Genomic DNA, 21252 nt, shown 5'->3' with positions numbered 1-21252 from the left:
AAACAGTCAACCCTACACGTAAAAGTATAATTGCTCACAATAAGAAAGTCTCACATAACCTATAGCCAGCTGGTAGCTATGACAGTCTGTACACGGTGTGCGTCCATTTATTTTTTTTGTTTCTAAAAACTGAATTTAATGGTAAGTTTTCTTTGTTTCTTCCCCTCTCTACAATAACTGAATAGAGCTACTTGCTACTATCCGTGGTCCTGTTATAGGTCCTGATGGATATAAAAATCTGGTGGCTTCCAAAATCATGTCCAATCAATTTAATCCCAGTCAGTGAAGAATTCACTTTCCTCTTTTCTCAATCCAATGAATTCTGGATTACTTTATTTCAGCACAAAGATGATAAGGCTACCAGATTACGGAGAGCTCCTTTGACCAGCTTTTCTCGTTTCACGTTTCCATGTATTTGGGCGCCGCTAAGGAGACTTATGTCCTCAGATGCGGTGTGCGGTATGTGGTGGACAAGCTGTTTCTTCTCTGATTTGCATGTAACATTTTCATATGGCATTGATTTTACTGTAAACTACGTGTATTCTAGTGACATATAACAGTATCACTATCATAAACAAACTTAGTTATTTGTGTTTGTTTGACTAGAAAATCAAAATGGCCGCATAGGATACAAGTGGATCTAATACCGTAGTATACAGTGAATCCACTGTGTGCCTAAACTATAAGAAGTATTTCTAAGCTAACCATCATATTTAATAAACTCTAAATACATATTTATTTGCCGTGTATTAGAATGAGCAACAGTTGATTTATTTGTAATCCACTGTACCTGACCTAGAGCACATAGTGGATTTTTTCACATTTTTAAAATGAAATCTTTGTAACCGTTTATAGAGTTAGTAAATATAATAATTAAGCGCTTTCATGTTCAAACCATTACAAAATTACAGCTTACAGCCCTTTGAAAAAGAGTGATCTACAGTCGGTCCTGAACATTTTTTTTCGTTAAAGCTCCCTAGATTTTACTACTGAAATTACCTGAAGTTCTCTTGTTACGTCTGTGCAGAAGGTGGCTTGCGAAGAACTTTGATCGAGAGTATAATGGTTTAAAATGTATAATTGTAACTTATTTAACCGTAATCTATTCAAACTAAACTTCAAATCATCAGATCATTTTTGTGAAAATAACCTTAAGGTCGCAAAACAATAAATTAATATCTAACACTTAAAGTTACACACCGGTTAGGATTCTGGTTCCCTGTTTCTTAGGGAACATTATACCTGATATAGCTACTCTAATAACGAATACCCGCTCATATGAGATACAATTTCCAAAGTATTTTTAATCAGAAAATAGGAAACTATTTTAAATGTGTGAAGCTACTGACAGCCTTTAAACTAACACCAACGCAACGCTTTTACACTAGCACATATATTTCAATTACCTCACAAACAATCGGGTCAATATATGTTACTGGAAAATATTTCTTACCACAGTCCGCGAAGAATGCTGAATGCCTCGAAGGACTGGACGGAGTTGACATGGAAGCAGACGTCAGGAATGCCTTTTTCACCTTCTTCCACTTTGAGTCCCTCCTTTGTGCAACAGGTGATCCGGTATCTGCATCACTCGAGTCTTGTATCCCACTGCACTGTGATTTAGGACCTGGCTTTTTCACCATGTCGAGGCTCTTCTGTTTCCTCAGCGCTAAGTGTTGGTTTTGTGTTCCTACATAAGACTGGCTCGTACATTTTACGAGATCAGTTTTGCTTTTGATTTCAGCTGATTTGCTCGCCTTGGTCAGCTCTTCCGATGATGGCATTGTTACAGTTAGGGTTGGTGTTGTTCTCTTCATTACTTCAGACTCTTGGTGAGGGGAACTTTCTGACTTCTCTTGACTAGATGTCTTCCTTTTCGGGGGTTTCGCGCCGAAATCGTGTAAGATTTCAGCTGATTCGGAATGAGAGATACAGCCTCCGTCTGACAGAGAATGATTCTCGCTAGTTTTTCCATCAGAGTTTGATTTTATACTGTTTCTATTCTGTTTCTTTTTTACAGATTCCTTTCTTGTTTGTATTATATCCTTCATTTTTCCCCAAGGCGTTTTATGTAATTTGCTGCATGACGGACTTGATATTTCATCATCCTGTTAATCAAGGAAGACTTTGATAATATAACATTATGATTCACATACAGATATGAAGGTTACATTAAATATATAGGTTAGACGAGAAGTTTTTTCAACGTTAGTTGAATGTTTTTTTTTTGTCATTAATATACTTAGCCTGTGATGTCCTATATGATTCTGGTGATTTTTTTTTCAAATTCGATGATCTTATTTTAATTGAAAAAATAACTTTAAGCTTATTTATTTACATGGTAGTATCATCATTAATTATTTGGAAATTTATCATACTTACGTATATTCATACACAATCATAATATTAAAATAATCATAATGATAATAATAATTACTGTACAAATTGATTGATTTGGTGTTTATTTTGTTAAACTGCATATTTAAACTTATAAATACTGTACTAAGTAAAACTTGACGGATAAAATCCTTAATATGCTATTTTACTTTGGCAAATATATTTTACAGTATTGATGAATACGAGATGGCGTCTTTTTTTTTTAAAATGCAGGCGTAACATTTGATTAAAATTTTGGAAATTTAAAAATCACATTTATTTGTTACGTTAAAACTGCCCGAATTCTAATAAAATATAAATCGAGTCTTTAAATTATAATAAAAAATACGTACATTTTGAGCTTGTGAGGACATCGGGTCTAATGTTACGGAACTATCCAGAGAACGACTCCTTCTAGCACTTTCATCTGAAAGAAAGGGTTAAAATTTTCATTTTATTCATAATATTTTGATACTTTATTTATTATTATTCAGTTTGTTCATTATAACGTTAGCCTAATAAGTTATTGGAATTTTTTCCGTTAAAAAAATTCTTGTTAACGTTTTTTTATTTTTTATTGTTGAAATAAAATAAGTACTAAAATCTTGTTTTTTTTAATTAGCGTGGTGCAATTTTTCGCTTTTGCAACAATTAACTGTCTCACTTTCTTTTATAAGAATATTTTTTAGAATGAATATTATGTAATACGCACAATAGAAAGTGACTAACAACGCATATTGACAACTCTTCAAACTTTCTAGATACTACAGTCACGGAAAATCTGTGTTTGGAGTCTAAATAGGTGTTTCGCAAAAAATTGGAGTAATTCCATACAAGAACAGTTCTTTTGCAATATTTTCCCAAAACTAGTAAGGACGATTCCTACGTTTGTTATACATTTCCCGTGACAGATAAAGTAGGCGCAATTGATTATTAAAATCAATTTGATATAATCAGCGACTATGATTTGAAACGAAAATTCAAAGGTTTAAAGACATCGGGACGAGTTTATGTGTCTAAACAAGCTATCATTGTTTTACTCCCATTTTGACAACTTATTTAAGTTAAGTGGGATTTTTTCATTATGCTAAAACAAGGTCGAATTGCAGAAACTGGCTCGATGCCATGTAAGAATTCAATTCACCAAGTGCTTGACATCAAAAAGATTTGCAATTTAAACAATATGGCACATTTTAACCCTCTTGCAAGTATGTTAAGACACAAAATGGAAAAAAAGTTAACATTGACATTTATCATGATAGAGCAAATGATTATAAAAAAAAGATTACTATGTATCTTAAATCAAATGACTAATAAATTATTATGAAAATAAAACTTTGTTATCAGTGTTACACAATTTTATTCTTTTACAAGAACACAACTATAGTTTCGGGAGAGCACTCCTCCCATCGACGGGTGATATAAAACTAGTTAGTGTTGTACTAATAGTTGTGTTCTTGTAAAAGAATAAAATTGTGTAACACTGATAACAAAGTTTTATTTTCATAATAATTTATAATGAAGTGTTACGAAGTGAATGCCGATTCAATTTAAAAAAAAAAAAATTTTAAAAAAACAAATGACTAATCCTTATTTTTGTGTATGTAAATTAATTTTAGTCTATTTTGTTATATCTTATATGTTTTTAATTTCTCTTTACTTTTCTTTAAAAAAAAAAAATATAGTTTCTTATGTTTAACTCAATTTTATTTCTTTAATTCAATCTTTATTCTTATCTTTCAATAAACTCAATCTTTATTATTACTTAAATTGATTTTACACACTTTTTTTATATAATTTATGAAAGATGGTGGAGTTCTATAATTGAGAATATATATAAAGAACGTTAGTAATGCTTACTTGAAAAATGTATGTTTTTTATGTATTCTTGTTGAACTTCCAAATAAATAAAAAAAATTACGAACTCAAAATCATCCGAGCCATCGAGAATTTTGTTCAGTCATATTTGATTTGAATTGTTTTAATTTCTGAATAAATAATCAATATTTTAATAAGAGTGTCTTGTTGCTGCTAAACTTTAAGAAATTCTGCTGTAGTGCAAAAAAGATGCTTCGTGGCAGTAAAGATCTATTCTTTTTTGAAATGAGGGATCCGCAGGTTTCCAGCGGTCGGAAAAATAATGAATCTACTTTTCCTTAGGCGTAGCCTAGTATGTGGGTGAAATAATGCAATAATATGAATCCAGTCCTTGTCGACAAAAATTTGGACAAACTCAAAATATTGTTGATAAATTACTCTGTCCATGAAGAAGTATAAAAATTAAAAAAATAATATTTTCAGGCGTTGCCTAGTATGTAGGTGAAATAATTCATTCGATGAATCTCACCCGCATAAATAAAGGTTTCAGCTCTTTTACTTCACAAACATCAACAGATGAAAGAATTGAAGGAATATGGATGTTCAAATATAGGCAGAATGGTGAATGTTACACAGTGTGTAAAGTGGCTACTTAAACTAGCCAATGACAGGTCATAAGCCCCGTAGATGCCTAGACTTCTATATTACTTCTCTGAAATGTTCTTCATCTCTGTTGTAATATGTTAATATAAACAGCTCCCCGGGGAGTTGAATCCATTCCTTGTCTACAAAAATTTGGACAAACTCAAAATATTGTACATAATATATGTTTAATTTATACGTTGTGTATCACATATTTCTTTACTTTCTATTTGAATTTTTTTTTTTTTTATAAATGTCTTTTCCCATTTCATAATATTTTTTTAATGCCTTATATAAAATCTGATTTTGTGACTTTGCCTTTTTTCTAAATAGGAGTCTGTTTTTTACCTTTTCTCTAATATTTCTTAAACAATACACATATATATTACTAATGTTCAAAGCATTAAAATTAACACACTGAATTTAGTCGGGTGAAGAGATGAACTTCGCACACATCGATTAAGGTTTCAGTTCTTTAACTTTAAAAAATCACTTTACAGAAGATCCAATTAAAAAATTTAATAAAGAATTTCTTATTTAAAATTTTTGTTTAAATTATGTAGGAACCAAGCCAAAATAATACGTACGTATGCGATTTTTTTATTAATGAAAACAATAATAATAATTACCTATTTTGTAAAGTTACTACACGTCGCTGTCGCTTGGTTTTTTTGTCCTGTCCAACGTCGATATGAGCCCATTTGTGTACATTGCTGGTCACCCTATCAGTATTCTGCCCTCATAAGCAAAAACGCAGCTATTTGCAAAAGTAATATTTTGAGATATAAAGCTTTTTAGTATTTATCAACTTAAAGCAAATAAAAAAAAAAACAACAATAAATTAGTAATCATAATTAATATATTACAACAGAGATGAAGAACATTTAAGAGAAGGTAATATAGAAGTCTAGGCATCTACAGGGCTTATGACCTGTCAATGGCTGGTTTAAGTGGCCACTTTACACACTGTGTAACATTCACCATTCTGCCTATATTTGAACATCCATATTCCTTCAATTCTTTCATCTGTTGATGTTTGTGAAGTAAAAGAGCTGAAACCTTTATTTATGCGGGTGAGATTCATCGAATGAATTATTTCACCTACATACTAGGCAACGCCTGAAAATATTATTTTTTTAATTTTTATACTTCTTCATGGACAGAGTAATTTATCAACAATATTTTGAGTTTGTCCAAATTTTTGTCGACAAGGACTGGATTCAACTCCCTGGGGAGCTGTTTATATTAATATATTACAACAGAGATGAAGAACATTTAAGAGAAGGTAATATGGAAGTCTAGGCATCTACAGGGCTTATGACCTGTCAATGGCTGGTTTAAGTGGCCACTTTACACACTGTGTAACATTCACCATTCTGCCTATATTTGAATATAAACAGCTCCCCAGGGAGTTGAATCCAGTCCTTGTCTACAAAAATTTGGACAAACTCAAAATATTGTTAGTAATCATAAGTAAAAACGGTACGTCAATAATTGACAATTATTGTTTCTTAGCACTAAACCTGTATGTGTCATACATACACTGTGTTTATTGCTTAAAAAAACACTATGCCGTTTTTGGTACTGAAATATTTTTTTACTGCTTTTTGCATTATATCAATCGAACGGTTCGATAATTCTTATTAAACATTAACTATCGTTATTACCTTTCCGCACCTAATGGTGCATAGGGCACTGCATTGGTACACCATTCGCAGCGTATCTTGATCATTTATGTTACATGACGGTAAGATGATCAGTCTCACGCTTCAAGTACCAGTCCAGGGACGATGAAATATTCTAGTGCGGAAACACCCTTTTGATTTAATATTTCATATCAACCATGTCGGGAATCGAACCCGAGACCTCTCATTACACCACGAGGCCGACAATAAAACATCACCTAATTTAATTCATTTTGTGATTTTTGTCGAAAACCTGCCTTTTTGCTTATGAGGGCAGTATTATTGTCTATCTTTATATTTGGACATACCCAAATTTACGTTTTCAAATGAGTTAGCATGTACATATCGCACATTTGATCAAATAGAGTCATAACCCAAAAAAAAACAAATTTTCGAGTAGAGCCTGAAATCTAAATAATCGCGTAAATTTAAAACCTTTTATTTTTCATTAGGAGCCTTACTCATAAACTTGGCATAATGTTTCAATATGGTATTGTGGTATAATTTGGATGTGAATACCATCCTTATTATAGTGGTAGAATAAAGATGGTATTCCCATCTGAATTATACCACTATACTTAGGCGTAACTTTACGCCGAGTTTATGAGTAAGGCCCTTGGTTCTTGTTTTTTTTTCACCCATTAAAGCAATGCTAATGTGTCATATACTCGTGGAACGCTTAATTGACTTTATTCAATGCTTTTGTGGAAACCAGAGAGTAAACGACGAGGATGTATTGTTGTCTATGCGCGCAGTGCCCAATGGACTTATATATGGGCGTGCAACACATCACTCGCCCTTGTCTTCCTTCACCAGCATTCAGATCTACTACATAGTAGTCTTTATTTTATTTGTAAAACCACTGCATTTTCATGTGTTCAATAAACCTAAATTGTAAGTAACTTTAAATCTTTTTTTACTTATACCTTGAGGTTAAATTTATTTAATCCTATTTTTACATAAACCACAAACTAAATTTTACACCCTGCACTTTTATATTACGTTTTACATATTTTGTAACGCTGTTATATTTCCTAAAAAACAAAATAAAATAAAAAGGAAATAAAATAATTGAAATTATGACTATATTTTATCGGGTGTGCGATATTATCAGTTATACGCGCGTAGTGCTCTCGGCTGCCGCCAGTTGGCGCTGAAAATAGCGCGCTATTTCTGTGTCGCTCGAAAATAAACAAACCAAGATGGCGGCGCTCTCACAAATGCCCGCCTTTCCAATAGATATGGCATATGGCGTTCATAATAGAAGCGATCTTCGGGCAGACAAACTGTCTGATGCCTTATGGCCCATGCCCGGCCCCGACCCGAGAAGGCGGTCCGGAAAATGGGACGATTCAACGCTATAATGCATTTTAAGTTTGAGGTTAGGTATCTATTAATGTCTGGCGCCATGCCGGAAAACCTGTCACGAGGAAAACAATGAAATACGCATTTGTGACTCTACCGCCGCCTATAGCTCTTTAATTACTTTATAATAGGTATATTTAAAATCATTTCCTTCCTATCAAAGTGTTTATCTTTATATAATTGGTACACATATTTATTTTATTCTTGCTTAGAATTATGTTACCTAACCTATGTTAGTTACGATTATAAATATATACTTGCTTTTCCCGCACCTTCGCATGCGTGGTGTTAGGGAGAAATGAGTAGATTAATTAGTTTTGTTGTTTAACAGTAATAATTTAGCCACTTTCAGCTTTTTAATCTTTTTTTTCCAATTGAATATGTTATGTAACTTGAATTATAAAAATAAAACTTGTATTTTATTGGTTGGTTGGAAGAAATTGCCATTTGGCAATAAGCCCGCCAATGTACAAATAACATTATGTACAAAAAGTTTTATAAATAAAAATGTTTCGGAAGAATCCTAAAACTCACTTGTTTCTTAATCATTTGAATAAACGGCTGCGTCCGTTCTCTTATTACTTCATTCCTCACAAAGTCAAACCACCGCACACCCAAGATTCTTATAAGACACCTATTCTCAATATTTAGAATTTTGCTGTTTTGAACCCTAACGAGGTGCCACGGATCGCATCTGTAGAGGAGAATAGTTGTCATGCAGGCGTTATATAGGTGGCATTTGGTTTTCACTGAGTAGGTATCTGATCTCCAGACAGCCTTCATACCGATGAAAGTGGCGCCTGCTACTCCTAACCGCACTTCCAGTTCTTTTTGAAAACTGCCATTTTCTGTAACATATACTCCCTTGGCTTGTGGCCTTGACTTATTACCTCCATATATAATAGATTTAGTGTTAAGTAGACACTGTTAAAAGTATAAATTTTGATAATGTTCATTTCCTTATTATTATACCTTGATAAGGGAGCTTGTATAGCTTCGTATGCAGTCGGTATTTAAATTAATAATAAGTGATAAATAGCTTTTTTTATTTTAATTATAAAATAATACCTATTCCATTGCTTTCAGAATAAGTTGGTTGGTATTTCATTACGATAATACCGTTATAAATTAAATACTGAACAGTTAATGAACCATCACACATCTGCTTAAGTTACCATTTTCTAATTTTCTAAGGTCAAATAGTTTATTCTTCTAAAATTGTTACACTGGGTCAGCATATTTGGGAAAGTTGTTTGAAAAACTCAATGGTTTCATTATTAAGAACAAAAACATATTTTTCTTATTCATTTATTTACTTTTTTGTATACTTGTGTGCGGTAAATGGATATTTTCTTATGAGGAACTTCAGCCCTAAGGGAAACTGGATACAAAAAACGTTTTCTTGCGCGCGGTAAAAATTAGAGCATCAAATTGTAAGGCAAAGATTCTTGAAAATGTACCATAAAAATAATAAAAAATATTTCAATAAAATTACACTACTTTGAACGACGTCACTGGTCCATATGAACCAACCAATGATATACATGACAGCTTTCTCAATATGGAGACCAGCGATTGGACCTGTATCTCTCAAATAAAAAATTGGATTTATCAAAATAAATATTTTTCGTCTTTATTATTTCTGTAAGTACATCATGATTCCTTTTTCACACTCAGTGATACATAGGGCACTGCATAGGTACTATAAGCAGCGTATTTCGATCATCTGTTTTATATATACAGCGAAAAAAAGAGAATACCTACATAATAAAGCTTGCTATAAAATAAGATGTATTAAACAAACAAACAAACCATCACGCTTTTAATCTATCTTTTTTTTCTTTTTTCAATTTATTTATTTGGAAAAACAACAGAAAATTTATAGACAATTTATATTATAATATATTATAATCTATGAGTCAAATTAAAGTTTTTCACGGCTATATTATACTTTTTAAAGACATACTAATGAACAGATTAAAAATATGTACGAGTAAATAGTTTTTTTTTTTAAATATCACAGAGAGAGTTTAATCAATAATGATTTCGTTCCCAAAGCGTTAGGAGGGATGAAAAAAATAAGAAAAGATTAAGATAAAATAGGAAAAAGGAGGGATTTTGTTGAGAAGATTACCCTTAAAATGCCAATAAAGAATGAGGAAGTGTAGTGCCATTTAAAAAAAAAATATTTTGTGCAATTTTTAAAAAAGTATGCCAAAAATTATTTTTTTGTTTTGCATATCGTATTATCAGCGCTTTGATTTTTTAATGTTTTGTATTTCTGAAATAACTCCACGTGTGACGTCAGAGGTTGTTATATGTTAGTTCTTCCCATTGGTTCGTTTACGGTAAGCCAACCGGATATCCTTCACAGCTCATCATTGGTTGGTTCATATGAACCAGTGACGTCAAACGAAATAGTGCGTTCATATTAAAATATTTTTTATCATTTTTTTCGTACATTTTAAAGAAAATTTGAAGTAAAATTTAATCCTCAAATTTTTACCGCGCCCAAGAAAACATTTTTTCTATCCAATTTACGGTAGGGCTGAAGTTTCTCATTGAGACATGATTATGACGCGATAGTGATACATATTTAATAAAAGTAGTTTTAATTTATATTTTTAAATGAGAAAGTTTTGAATCAAATATATCAAGGGAGGAACAAACTTTTCATACAGATCTCGCTTCTACATTCATACATCTTCTCACGCACGCGCGCCGATTATTCCGACTTTTGACGTCCATCTTATTTTTTAATATTTATTGCCATGTCTTTTTCGGTTTTCCTCTATTTCTGCATCCATCAACATTCGCATTGCAAAAATTTTCTTAGCCGTTCTTTCGCTGTCCATTCGCTCTACATGCTTATCTCAGCCTTACAAAATGTACGGATCTCTACATTTATGCATCAATCGTAGATAGTTTTTCCACACATTTGCCTGAGATATCGCATTTCGACAGCATTCAGCCTACTTTCATCCCTGTTTTTTCCAAGTCCATACTTCGCTCCCGTACATCAGGTTCGGAGATGTATTACCTTAAATTTAATCATATAAAGCAACAATTCAATCAATATAAGACATAAAGATGTTAAAATAATATTTATGATAACAAATGAAATTGAAATGCCGCGTATTTTGATCATGTTAAAGCTGTATTTTTTACCCGCCTAGGCAGAGAAAACGACAGACAGGTACGGAAAACTTGAATTGAGTTATTGAAATGAAAAGCCATGTTAAATCTAAGATTAGTGTTTAATGACGTAAATCTGTAAACTCAAACGTTATTTTCTAAATATTTTTACAGCTTTTAAGACGCAAATATATCATTGCCTTTGGATAAACCATAAAATTCCAGAAATATTCGAAGTCCTAAGACGTTACGCCATCGGTATTTTGTATGCACGTGTTTTACTGTCAGAGAAGACAGATGGCGCAATAAAAAAATTGAATTTACTTTCATGGATTTTGGTTAGCGTAATGATTTTAGGAATCGGAAATATTTCACCGTGGAATTCAGTGGAAAATATAAATGTTTTCTGGTTCTATTAGTAATTTTTACCTGAATCCACTTCTTATTAACACCAATTCATGGCGGCATTGACATGACATGTTAATACATATGGACACGCCCTGAGCCCTCAAAAATGATGACACTTAACTCATGCCCAAAAGCTCAGTCATGTCTAACGCTTATTTAGTCATTTTTCGGCCGTTGCCAGGCTTGACGTTTAGAATCGAAACCAAAATACCTGCTTGTGTCATGAAAGCGTGAAAAAATCTTTCGTATAAACGTTGTTAAAAGAATTTTCCTTGGTCAATATTTGCTCACGCGTGATTAACAAAGCTTAAAACAATTCAGATTTTTTTTTTGTAAACGTCAAACTACCCCTAGCGGCGCAATTGCGAAGCTCTTCTAACTTACAGGGCTGCACTGATAGGAATACGTTTTAAAAATATAATAATTTCGAGTTAATTTTTTTTTTTTGCATTCCCCAAAATCCAGTGGAAAATAAATGGGTCGAAATTATAAGGAATTTAAAGAATAAATCTTATTGGGATCCACCAAAAACGAATGTTAATTGTTAACATTAAAATATCATACAAACATTATTCACATACCAAAAATGAGTGTTCTCCAATGTTTAATAGCTCATACATAATCGTTGAATGCAGCCCTGGTATAAATAAACAAACTCAGTAACCATAGGTACGTTTTCGTGTCACTACTTTTTTTAATATTTTACTCTATCTTGCGCGCCTATGTATTAATATGTCAATACATGGCAGTGACATAATGAAGTCGTCTTAAGTCGTACTTAGTAAGAATTTCTTGCCAATTAATGTTAAGCAAACATTAGTCCAGAGCTTACTTCTTCCGCTCCTTGACTACGCTGATGTATGTTATCCAGATGCTAGCTCTGAATTGCTTGATAAGTTAGAACGATTGCAGAATATTTGTATTCGTTATATCTTTAATCTTCGCAAATTTGACCACATAATCGAGTATCGCACGCAACAACTGGCTCAGTATCAGGCATAGAAGAAACATTCACATTCTATCACTTCTTCACAATATTTTAAATAATACCTCTTCGCCTGTTTATCTGAGAGAGCCCATCTTTCACAACACGGACTATCTCTAAGTTTTAGTAACGAGAGAACCCTTTTAATATCCTGTCATCGCTCTAATTTTCTTGCCTCCTTTTTCACAGTAGTAGCCGCTCGATTGTGGAATAATCTACCCACTAATGTTAGAGACGCCCCTTCTTTATTTACATTTAAGTCAAGATTGAAATGTCACTATCTAAATATTTCAATTGTTCCTTTATCCTTCTTCTTTCCTTCCCATCCCCTCTCCTCTCTTCATAGTATAGTGTAATTTTTTTTATTTATATTTATTTTTGTTATTCTTTGCTTTTAATTTTTGTATAAAATTGTAAGATTCAATATGTCCATGTATTTATAATTTTATCAAACTGAACGGTTTGGGTAGGTAGGAAGAAATTGCCTTAAGGCAATATGCCTGCCCTTATATGTATATATATTGTATATGTATATAAAGTGTCAAATAAATAAATAAACTATAAAGGAATTTCCCTTTGTAAAAAGAGGGAACTTTTTTGTTACATGTGTTTTTTTCATTAAATGATGCTTAAAAGATTCAAATAAATATCAATAGTATTGATCAAAAAAACAAAACAAATGTAAATTACAAAATGTACCAATAATCATTTTAAAACACTAATAAACAAATACTGATAATAACAAAAAATCCAAACAACAGATGTAAATTAAAAAATAAAGAAATATTTGAAAATTGACTCAATCAAAACTTTTAACCGAAGAAACAGTTTACGGAAAATAAATAGTTTTTTTTTTTTAAATGCATTGAATCTGACAGACATCTTTATGTCAGGGTCCAACATGTTAAAAAACCTGGTGCCCAATACTGTAAAATGTCTCTGAAAAAGACAGTTCTGTTATTAGGTACTCTAAAGTAAATGCTCGTTTCACTATGATTTGTTATTGTCATTTTTTTTTGTCATTTTTTTTTTAATTTTCGTCAATCTAATCTAATTTCGATCATAATAGTATTTATCGACTTTGAGATCTTGTGTTCTCAAATTCTGATGGTGTTTATGTGAAACACGGTAATGCTCATACATAATAGTTTACTACTACCCACCTTTGTACATTCAATTTAATACCTTAACTACATCAAAGTATAAAATTTCATATACCACATAATTGTTTTCCAAAGCTTATTATTCTGCAATAAATTCATTTCTTTCGATTATTGACTGGGATTATATAAATCAAAGCTCAAGTCAGTCAGTGACATGTCAATTTTACATCACTCTTGGCACCGCCATTGATTCATTTGTTCCTAAAACAAAATGTGTTATAAGCTCAGAGTAATAATACGTAACCTAGAGAGGAGCCCAAACGTAGAAAAACCATTTTATAACTATTGGGTATTAAGTTAGCTACAGTTTGCAGCGAAACAATGGGCCGTACTCATGTCGAGAATTGCCAAATGGATATTAATTTGCATTGTAATTACTTCTAAATATGTACCTGTATATTTATCATTGCAGGGTTATTCCAATCTATTTTTCTATAATTCGCCTATATTTATTTTATAAAACTGAAAATACATGTTTGTGTTTACTTTTTTATTCATTTTATTCACAATCTATTTATGTTATATTTATTGAGACATAAATCCCAACTCCATTAAACCAAAGTCCTGTGTTGAGTTTGTTTGTTTGTCCGTCACATCTCCGAAATGGCGAGTCGTAGCTGCCTGAAATTTGGACACGTCATTTTAGATGTGATTTCAAGGTAATCGTTGCTTTTTTCGAGCAAAATTTAATTCGAACTCTACTAAAAAAAAACTCAAACTTTATATGGATGCCTAGTGCGGCCTTGACATATTGCCCATAATCAACTGTCATTATCAACAATAAACATACTTTAATTCACAAAGTTATCTCCTAAATTGAGAAAAAAATAGTATCTGCAGTAAATATGTTGATATAAGGATTGTTTTTAAGCAACATAATACACGTGTCGGGACAATAAATGCCAAAAATCAATGTAAATTATGGGAACATATTCGGAATCAATTACCTGTGAAAACTGTCTCCTTTAACACCTTTGACGCTCTTACTGCTGCAACCAAACATACTGCAATTCACCATAGTCGACATTTATTTATTATAATGTAAATATACAAGTTATTTACAAACAAAGCCAAGCACGGCTACAAAAGCATCCGATCGAACTGTTATGTTTATGTTGTCAAATAAAACAAAATGGCCACCAATTGGTTGCTAACCAACAAACCAACATCGCTTGCATTCTATAAAACATAGTGATAGGGCGTCTCTCTAGGTTACGCATTATTACTCTGAGGTTATAAGTGATTATCCTAAATGCTTCAGTAAACAACTTATTAAAGTTATACGACACAAGAAGATTGTCCACGCAAACTATAATAAAAGATCTCGTGACATTATTGATTACATTGAATTCTCAGAATTGCCAACTTTGTCAAAACAAGTCCAAAAATTTGAACAAGAAGCCTTAACTAACCCCAAAGATATTTTAAAATTTTCTAACACTCTCAACAGTAGGAGTCTTGAATCCCATCTTCTATGTACTACAGTAGAGTCTCGGTTATCCGACCTACCGGACCAATGCCCCTTTCCTCTATCCAACTGCACGCATTATATTAGCGCGCCAGGCGACTTATTACTTTGCCGTAAGTGCATTTTGATGTTTTAGTTCGTTACATTCAATTATGTTACATGTACATATTTGAAAAGTTTTCGATGTGCAAATAAAATTATACAACTCATTTTCAATGTTGTTTTTATCATTTTCCGTGCTATCCGACCTGTTCGCCTTTCCGACCTTGCCGCGGCCGGTTTAGGTCGGATAATCGAGTCTACTGTACGACCGAAAAATGGCCGATACGTCTCAGGATGTTGTTGATTTGTTTGCTGACTACTTTGGTAATGTATATAGTTCAGTGATTGATTCTGAGCTCCATGATATTACCTGTACCAATGTAATTCATTTTAGTTACTTTACGTTTACGTTGGGTACTAGCATCGGTTGTCTGAACTGAACTCTTGTCCGTCTGTGTTGTTCTTGTCCCATGGAAGGGAAGTGGTAAATTACAAATCTAAATAGTAGACTAACTCAAGAGAACCACGCGCCGACTATGCTCTAGGACCCGTTTCGTCTGCTCTAAGGGCTGAAAGATTGTTAGGACGATTAGGGTCTTTGAATAGGATTGTTTCTACTTTTGGTATTAGGATAATGGTTTTTGTGAGAAATTCAGTATTATGACGAGAAGTAATTTCGCCTGAGTTCGATAGGGATCATGTTAGTATCTGTGTTAGGATTTTGCCAGTAGTGTTTTGATAATTTGATGTTCCTCTGTGATTTGGTAAAGATACGTATTGTTTTTTTTCTGTTGCTTAGTGCATGTTGTAAAGGGCAAATTATTCTAATGTTTCCTATATGTATTTGGGTTTTGTGTCGTTGTTTGATTTGTTTGTGTTACTACGTTCTTCTTCCTTTCCGAGGCGGGTTCTGGAGCGTGCGGCCGCGGTCTCAATTTGGAACTAACACTGTATTCTTTCACTGTCTTACTGGGAAATTAGAAAAAAGTGATTGTGCTGACCATGTGTATTTGATCGATAACGAATTGACAATACTGCAGTGAGGGGTACAATGAAAGCTTTTAAAGTTTCTTTGTTTTGTTTTTTCCGCGGTTTGATTGTAAAGAAATATTAAATTTTCGCTTAATTAGTTTTAAAAAAATGATATTGATATGCGAAACTGAAGAAAGACTCAAGTCTTTATGAACAGTTTCGGGAAAAGGGTGGATGCTTTCATTGTATACGTTTACTGATGTCAACTTGACGATTGGGATAAGTAAGCTGGATCCAAATAAAGGTGCGGGACCAGATAGTTATCCATCCCTCTTCATAAAACGGTGTAGTACTTTCTTAACTGATCCACTTTTTCTTCTTCTTCTTTAGCTGCTTTCTTTAGGTCTACTCTCAGATTCTATAACGAAAATCGATCTAAATACGCTGCGATTTCTGTACCAATGCACCATTAGGTGCGGAAAGAGAATGAAGAAGAAGTTGAAATTTGTTGAAATTTTAAAAATATTAAAAATACAACAAATTTCGTGAAATGTTATTCTATAATTGAACATATACAGGTGTTCTTTAAACCCTGTCACATCCGAAACCACGATGATCAGTATGAGCAAAAAGACATATTGGCACATTAAAATATTTTTCTAGAACGACTAAAATCTAAAAAAATAAAATATAGAAAAAAACAAATGGTTGCTTACTTCTGCAGGGGAGAAACGAGAAAGGGGTAAGGGGAAGTCTGAACCGCGCGGCCGCGCCCCCCTCGCTTTTTCCCTGCAGAAGTAAGCAACCATTTGTTTTTTTGAAATGAATATGAGATGAATACCTTACAATTTTATGTTTTTTAATATGAATCTTTGTTGAATAACCTTATAAAATAAAATAAATAAATAAATTAGATAAGTGACCTACATGTTACTTGTTATTCTATTAAACTTTTTTACTTTTTCATTTAATGTTATACCTACCTGTCATTTAAAAGCCCTCTGGGCATATATAGATAATGAATAAATAAATGTTTCGTTGGGTTTTATTCTTTACTGACCACATGGTAAATAACATTGGTTTTTTAGAGTCCTCTTTACTAAGATAACCTAATAAGGCAAGGAAGATTGTGAAATATCATAATCGTAAACCCCTAATCCCTAATCCGTTAATAACAGTTTAAAATAACTATCATCTAGACGAAAGAAGTCTTCAATGCCGATTTATTAGCACCGAAAAACACAATTATTCAAATTTGTACCACTGATGAAAATTAACGTATTTTGCAATTTAATATTCACATTTATAAAAAGCGTTCTTTTAGCCATTTAGTTTTATCTTTGCGGATTTTTTTTGAGAAGAATTTTTCATTTTAATGGCATATTAAAATGGTTGTATCCAAAACAAAATTCTTCGTATTTTTGACAGCTTAAAACGCAATAATGTCATAAAAGTGCATTGGTATAAAAGTAATGTGACAAACACAGGACACTTTTATGTATTTACACGTTAAGAAAACTGCCGTTTACTTTCTTTTAGCAGTAATATAAAAAACCCTGTTGACGTCATTAGAAAAAGAAAATTTGGCCTACTGACAGAAACACCATATTGAGTACAATACTATTGTCATTCGTTACAACATAACGTCATTATGACGATAACGCCTTAATATACTGAATGAATTTTGTAGGAAAAAAAATAGCAAATAGAATAGTGTGGGTTGGAAAAACAAATCTTAAGTTGATTTATTTAGTACCTCCGCCTAAACAATTTCATCACTTTTAAATTTAATACAGAGATGTAATTAAAATTTTAATAAAAATATTATTTTAGAGGGCAAGCCAGGAAATGCAAAACTATTATTGCTACACTTATTAAAAAAAAAAAAAAAATCATGCTTTGAGTGGGTGTTGTGCAACAGAAGTTTTTCAAGGGCGTCTAAGCAAGTTTACCGTACCTACGCGAATTAAATATAAATGTATATGGAGTGATTCGAATGAATAATATTATTTTCTTTCGAACGCAGACTTAGTCTTTAAAAATAATAATTTGCCACTAAACAATTTCGTTTTCAATTAAAAAATCATTTAAACCACGGGACCACAATTCGCTTCTTATGTTATATTAATTTCAATATCGTATCTATATTGAATCGCTAAATAATTCAATAAAATTCCATCACTAATTGAACATGATCTAGGAGATTTGATGTCGAAAACATGTTTTCAAAATAAATCAGATTATTGGCTCATTATTTGATAACTGCATTCTAATTATATCCTTTTCTCGAACGCTATTTTCCGTGAGTGCGACACGCGTCAAGATGGCGATTATTTAACGGCCTAACTCGAAATTTTGGACATTGTATCTACTAAATAATAGAGAAGTCATAAACATCCAAATACTTGGCCCAAAGCCACCAAATATTTATATTTATCGAGTAATTAAATTCGACATACTTAAATTCTCCGCACAATGGTATACAAGCCTCTCAATTCTGGACATAATCCTGAAAATCTTTTTTCTTTGATCTGGTTTAACGACGTGGTAAATAATATTTGTTTTTAAAAAACACTCCAAAAGAACTATAAATAAAACTCTAAAGAGACTTCGGAATCATAAAAGTTAAGCTTCCAATTATTATAGTCCTTAAAATGTAACATGGTTAAAATGACAGTTGTCAGAAAAAGTGGTGACATAACTTTGCAGTAACGTCAAAGGAGTTATTTATATTGACACACGAGAAATCATTTGTATCTGGATTGTTAATTTATTTTTTTAATACAATGCTTGAAACATAAATCAACATTAATTTATAAAATCAGCTTTAAAACTAAAAGAAAACTAAATTAAACCTAATTATTAACGACGTTCTTACAAGGTTACATCATTTTGCAAAAACATTAAAGATGGGACAAATTGATCAATCAAGGAAATAGAGTAAGTAGAGATAAATCTGACTCGTTGTGAAGTGGTTGGCGCGATCACCTACCATTATTGAGGTTCTAGGTTTGATTCCTGGCAAGGTGGACGGGAAATATTGATTTTAAGGTTTGTTTAAACTGCAATATTTTATTGTTCCTGGACTGGCATCTTAAGCTTAAGACTGATCGAAATACGCTACGTTTGGTAAACTGATGCAGTGCCCTGTGCACCACGGATGCGGAAAGGGGGATGATATGTATGGAATAGTATCTGGCCCTAGACTAGACGCAGACGAATCTCTCGTCTCTCAGATAAAAATCCTGTAAAAGGAAACTGAGTTGAGATTACGTCGTGAGTAGTGGTTAGCGCGTTTGTTTATAATGCTTGCGATTCCGGATTTAATTTCTGCTAAGGCTGACATGAAATATTTGGTCACAGAACATTTGATCGTAAAACAACGACGCTTGTGATTTTTTTCAACTTTACATGAGAGCGGTTTACAATTTTTATTGACGCTTTATGTGACGACTTAATAAGAACAAAAGTAGATCATTTGGTACTTGAATTAGTTATATATATATATTTATTTATTTATTATCGTATTATATTACATACACAAAATTACAATTTATACTAAGTTGCTTTGACTGCCTAACTAGGGTTATTTACTCCGTTTTATGACAGTCAAAAAATATTAAAAAAACAGTAGTCAATATATAGAAACAGTTAGAAAGATAGAGGACAAAGTGAAAAACAATGTAAAGAATGGAGTAAAAACATGGTAAAATATGTAGTAAAGACATAGTAAAAATGTAGTAAAAAAACGAAGCAAAATATATTAAAAACAAAGTTATAAATGTAAAGAAAACATAGTAAAAAACATTAAAAATACATAAATATGTATTTGAAAATATTTTCAAACTCAATAAAATGCGAAATAAAAACAGAATACATAGTAAAAAACATATTTAAAGTCATAATAAAATAAAATGAATGTATGTGTATAGCAAAAAGCATATTTAAAAAAACATAGCAAAATACCGAGTAGAAAGAGAAAAAAAAACCATATTAAAAATAAAGTTAAAGAAGTAATAAAAAATTTTAAAAACATAGTACAAATAAAATAAAAAGTCATAAGGATCTTAAAAAATATAATATATATAAATATATTTGTATATTTCAAACCTGGAATAAAAATCCATTATTATAACATTTTTAGATCAAATATAAAATAAAGTCAACGTCGCATTTTTTTTGCTTGCATGTCGGCCTCGTGATGCAGTGGTCAACGCATTTGTCTACCATGCAAGAGGTCTCGGGTTCGATTCCCGATATGGTTGACACGAAATACATATTTAAAAATGACAATTTAAAAGACTATTTCGACAATATATATTATATTCCCGACACATGCGGGCATCATCATCATTCAATTTTCGCACCTAATGGTGCATAGGACACTGCATTGGTACACCAATCTTAGTGTATCTTGATTATTTTTTTATACATGAAGGTAATATGATCGGTTCTACGCTTCAGGTACCAGTCCAGGGACTATGCTAGTGTAAAAACACCTTTTAAAACAAATATTTAGTGTTAACCTTACCGGAAATCGACCCCGAGACCTTTTGTATGGTAGGTAAACGCGCTGACTACTACAGCACGAGGCCGACATTTTTAGATCACAATTTTTTATCTAAATAACTCACTAGAGAGGAAATCCTGCGTGACTACAAACTTTTAGACACACTCAAAACATTGTTGAAGCAACTAACTGGTAAACGAAGAAGTTTAAAAAATGTAAAATTGTTTTCAGGCGTTGCCTAGTAGGTGAACTGGTTTAGCTGGATAAATCTCACCTACGTGATAAAGGTTTCAGCTCTTTTACTTCACAAATGTCAACATATGGAAGAGTTGATGATGCCAGAGATGAGATGCTGAATGGTCTGACAGGGGTCATGCGACCAGCGAGGAATGTAGATCTGATGGCCAACAGTACGAATTTTGCACTCTTCCGTCAGTTTGTCCGGACTTGGGTATCGCGTTGGGAGCTCCTCAGATGCGCGGACGCCTAGGTAGGTAAAATATGGTGGGACAGGCTACTGTTTCTGTGGGATGCTCATTCAGTTGGGACTGTGCTTCCTTCCGCGGAACGCACACGTTCTTTTGTTTTGTCCTCCCCTTACGAGAGTGGTATTCGGATCCTCTGCCTCTGACCACCCAGGGAGTCCTTTATTCGAAGGCGTTCTCTCATTGTAAAAATCCCTT

At 32.5% G+C, this 21252-nt stretch overlaps 1 protein-coding gene across 1 annotated transcript in view; it reads right to left on the bottom strand.

Annotated features, from left to right (window-relative positions):
- Nucleotides 1-21252, bottom strand: part of LOC148275804 (uncharacterized) — an 82114-nt gene that overhangs the window by 55065 nt on the left and 5797 nt on the right. Inside the window, exons 2-3 of the mRNA XM_088235172.1 lie at nt 2730-2803; nt 1454-2108 (exon numbers count right to left, since the gene is read on the bottom strand). Of these exons, the coding sequence (XP_088091298.1) occupies nt 1454-2108; nt 2730-2803 (729 nt within the window). The remainder of the gene's footprint in view (nt 1-1453; nt 2109-2729; nt 2804-21252) is intronic.

Source organism: Micrasema longulum, unplaced genomic scaffold, assembly GCF_059751315.1.
Source record: "Micrasema longulum isolate JH-2025_06_02 unplaced genomic scaffold, ASM5975131v1 h1tg001341l, whole genome shotgun sequence".
NCBI lineage: Eukaryota > Metazoa > Arthropoda > Insecta > Trichoptera > Brachycentridae > Micrasema > Micrasema longulum.
The sequence above is the reverse complement of the archived record's forward strand: the minus strand, read 5'-3'. Positions and strand labels throughout refer to the sequence as shown.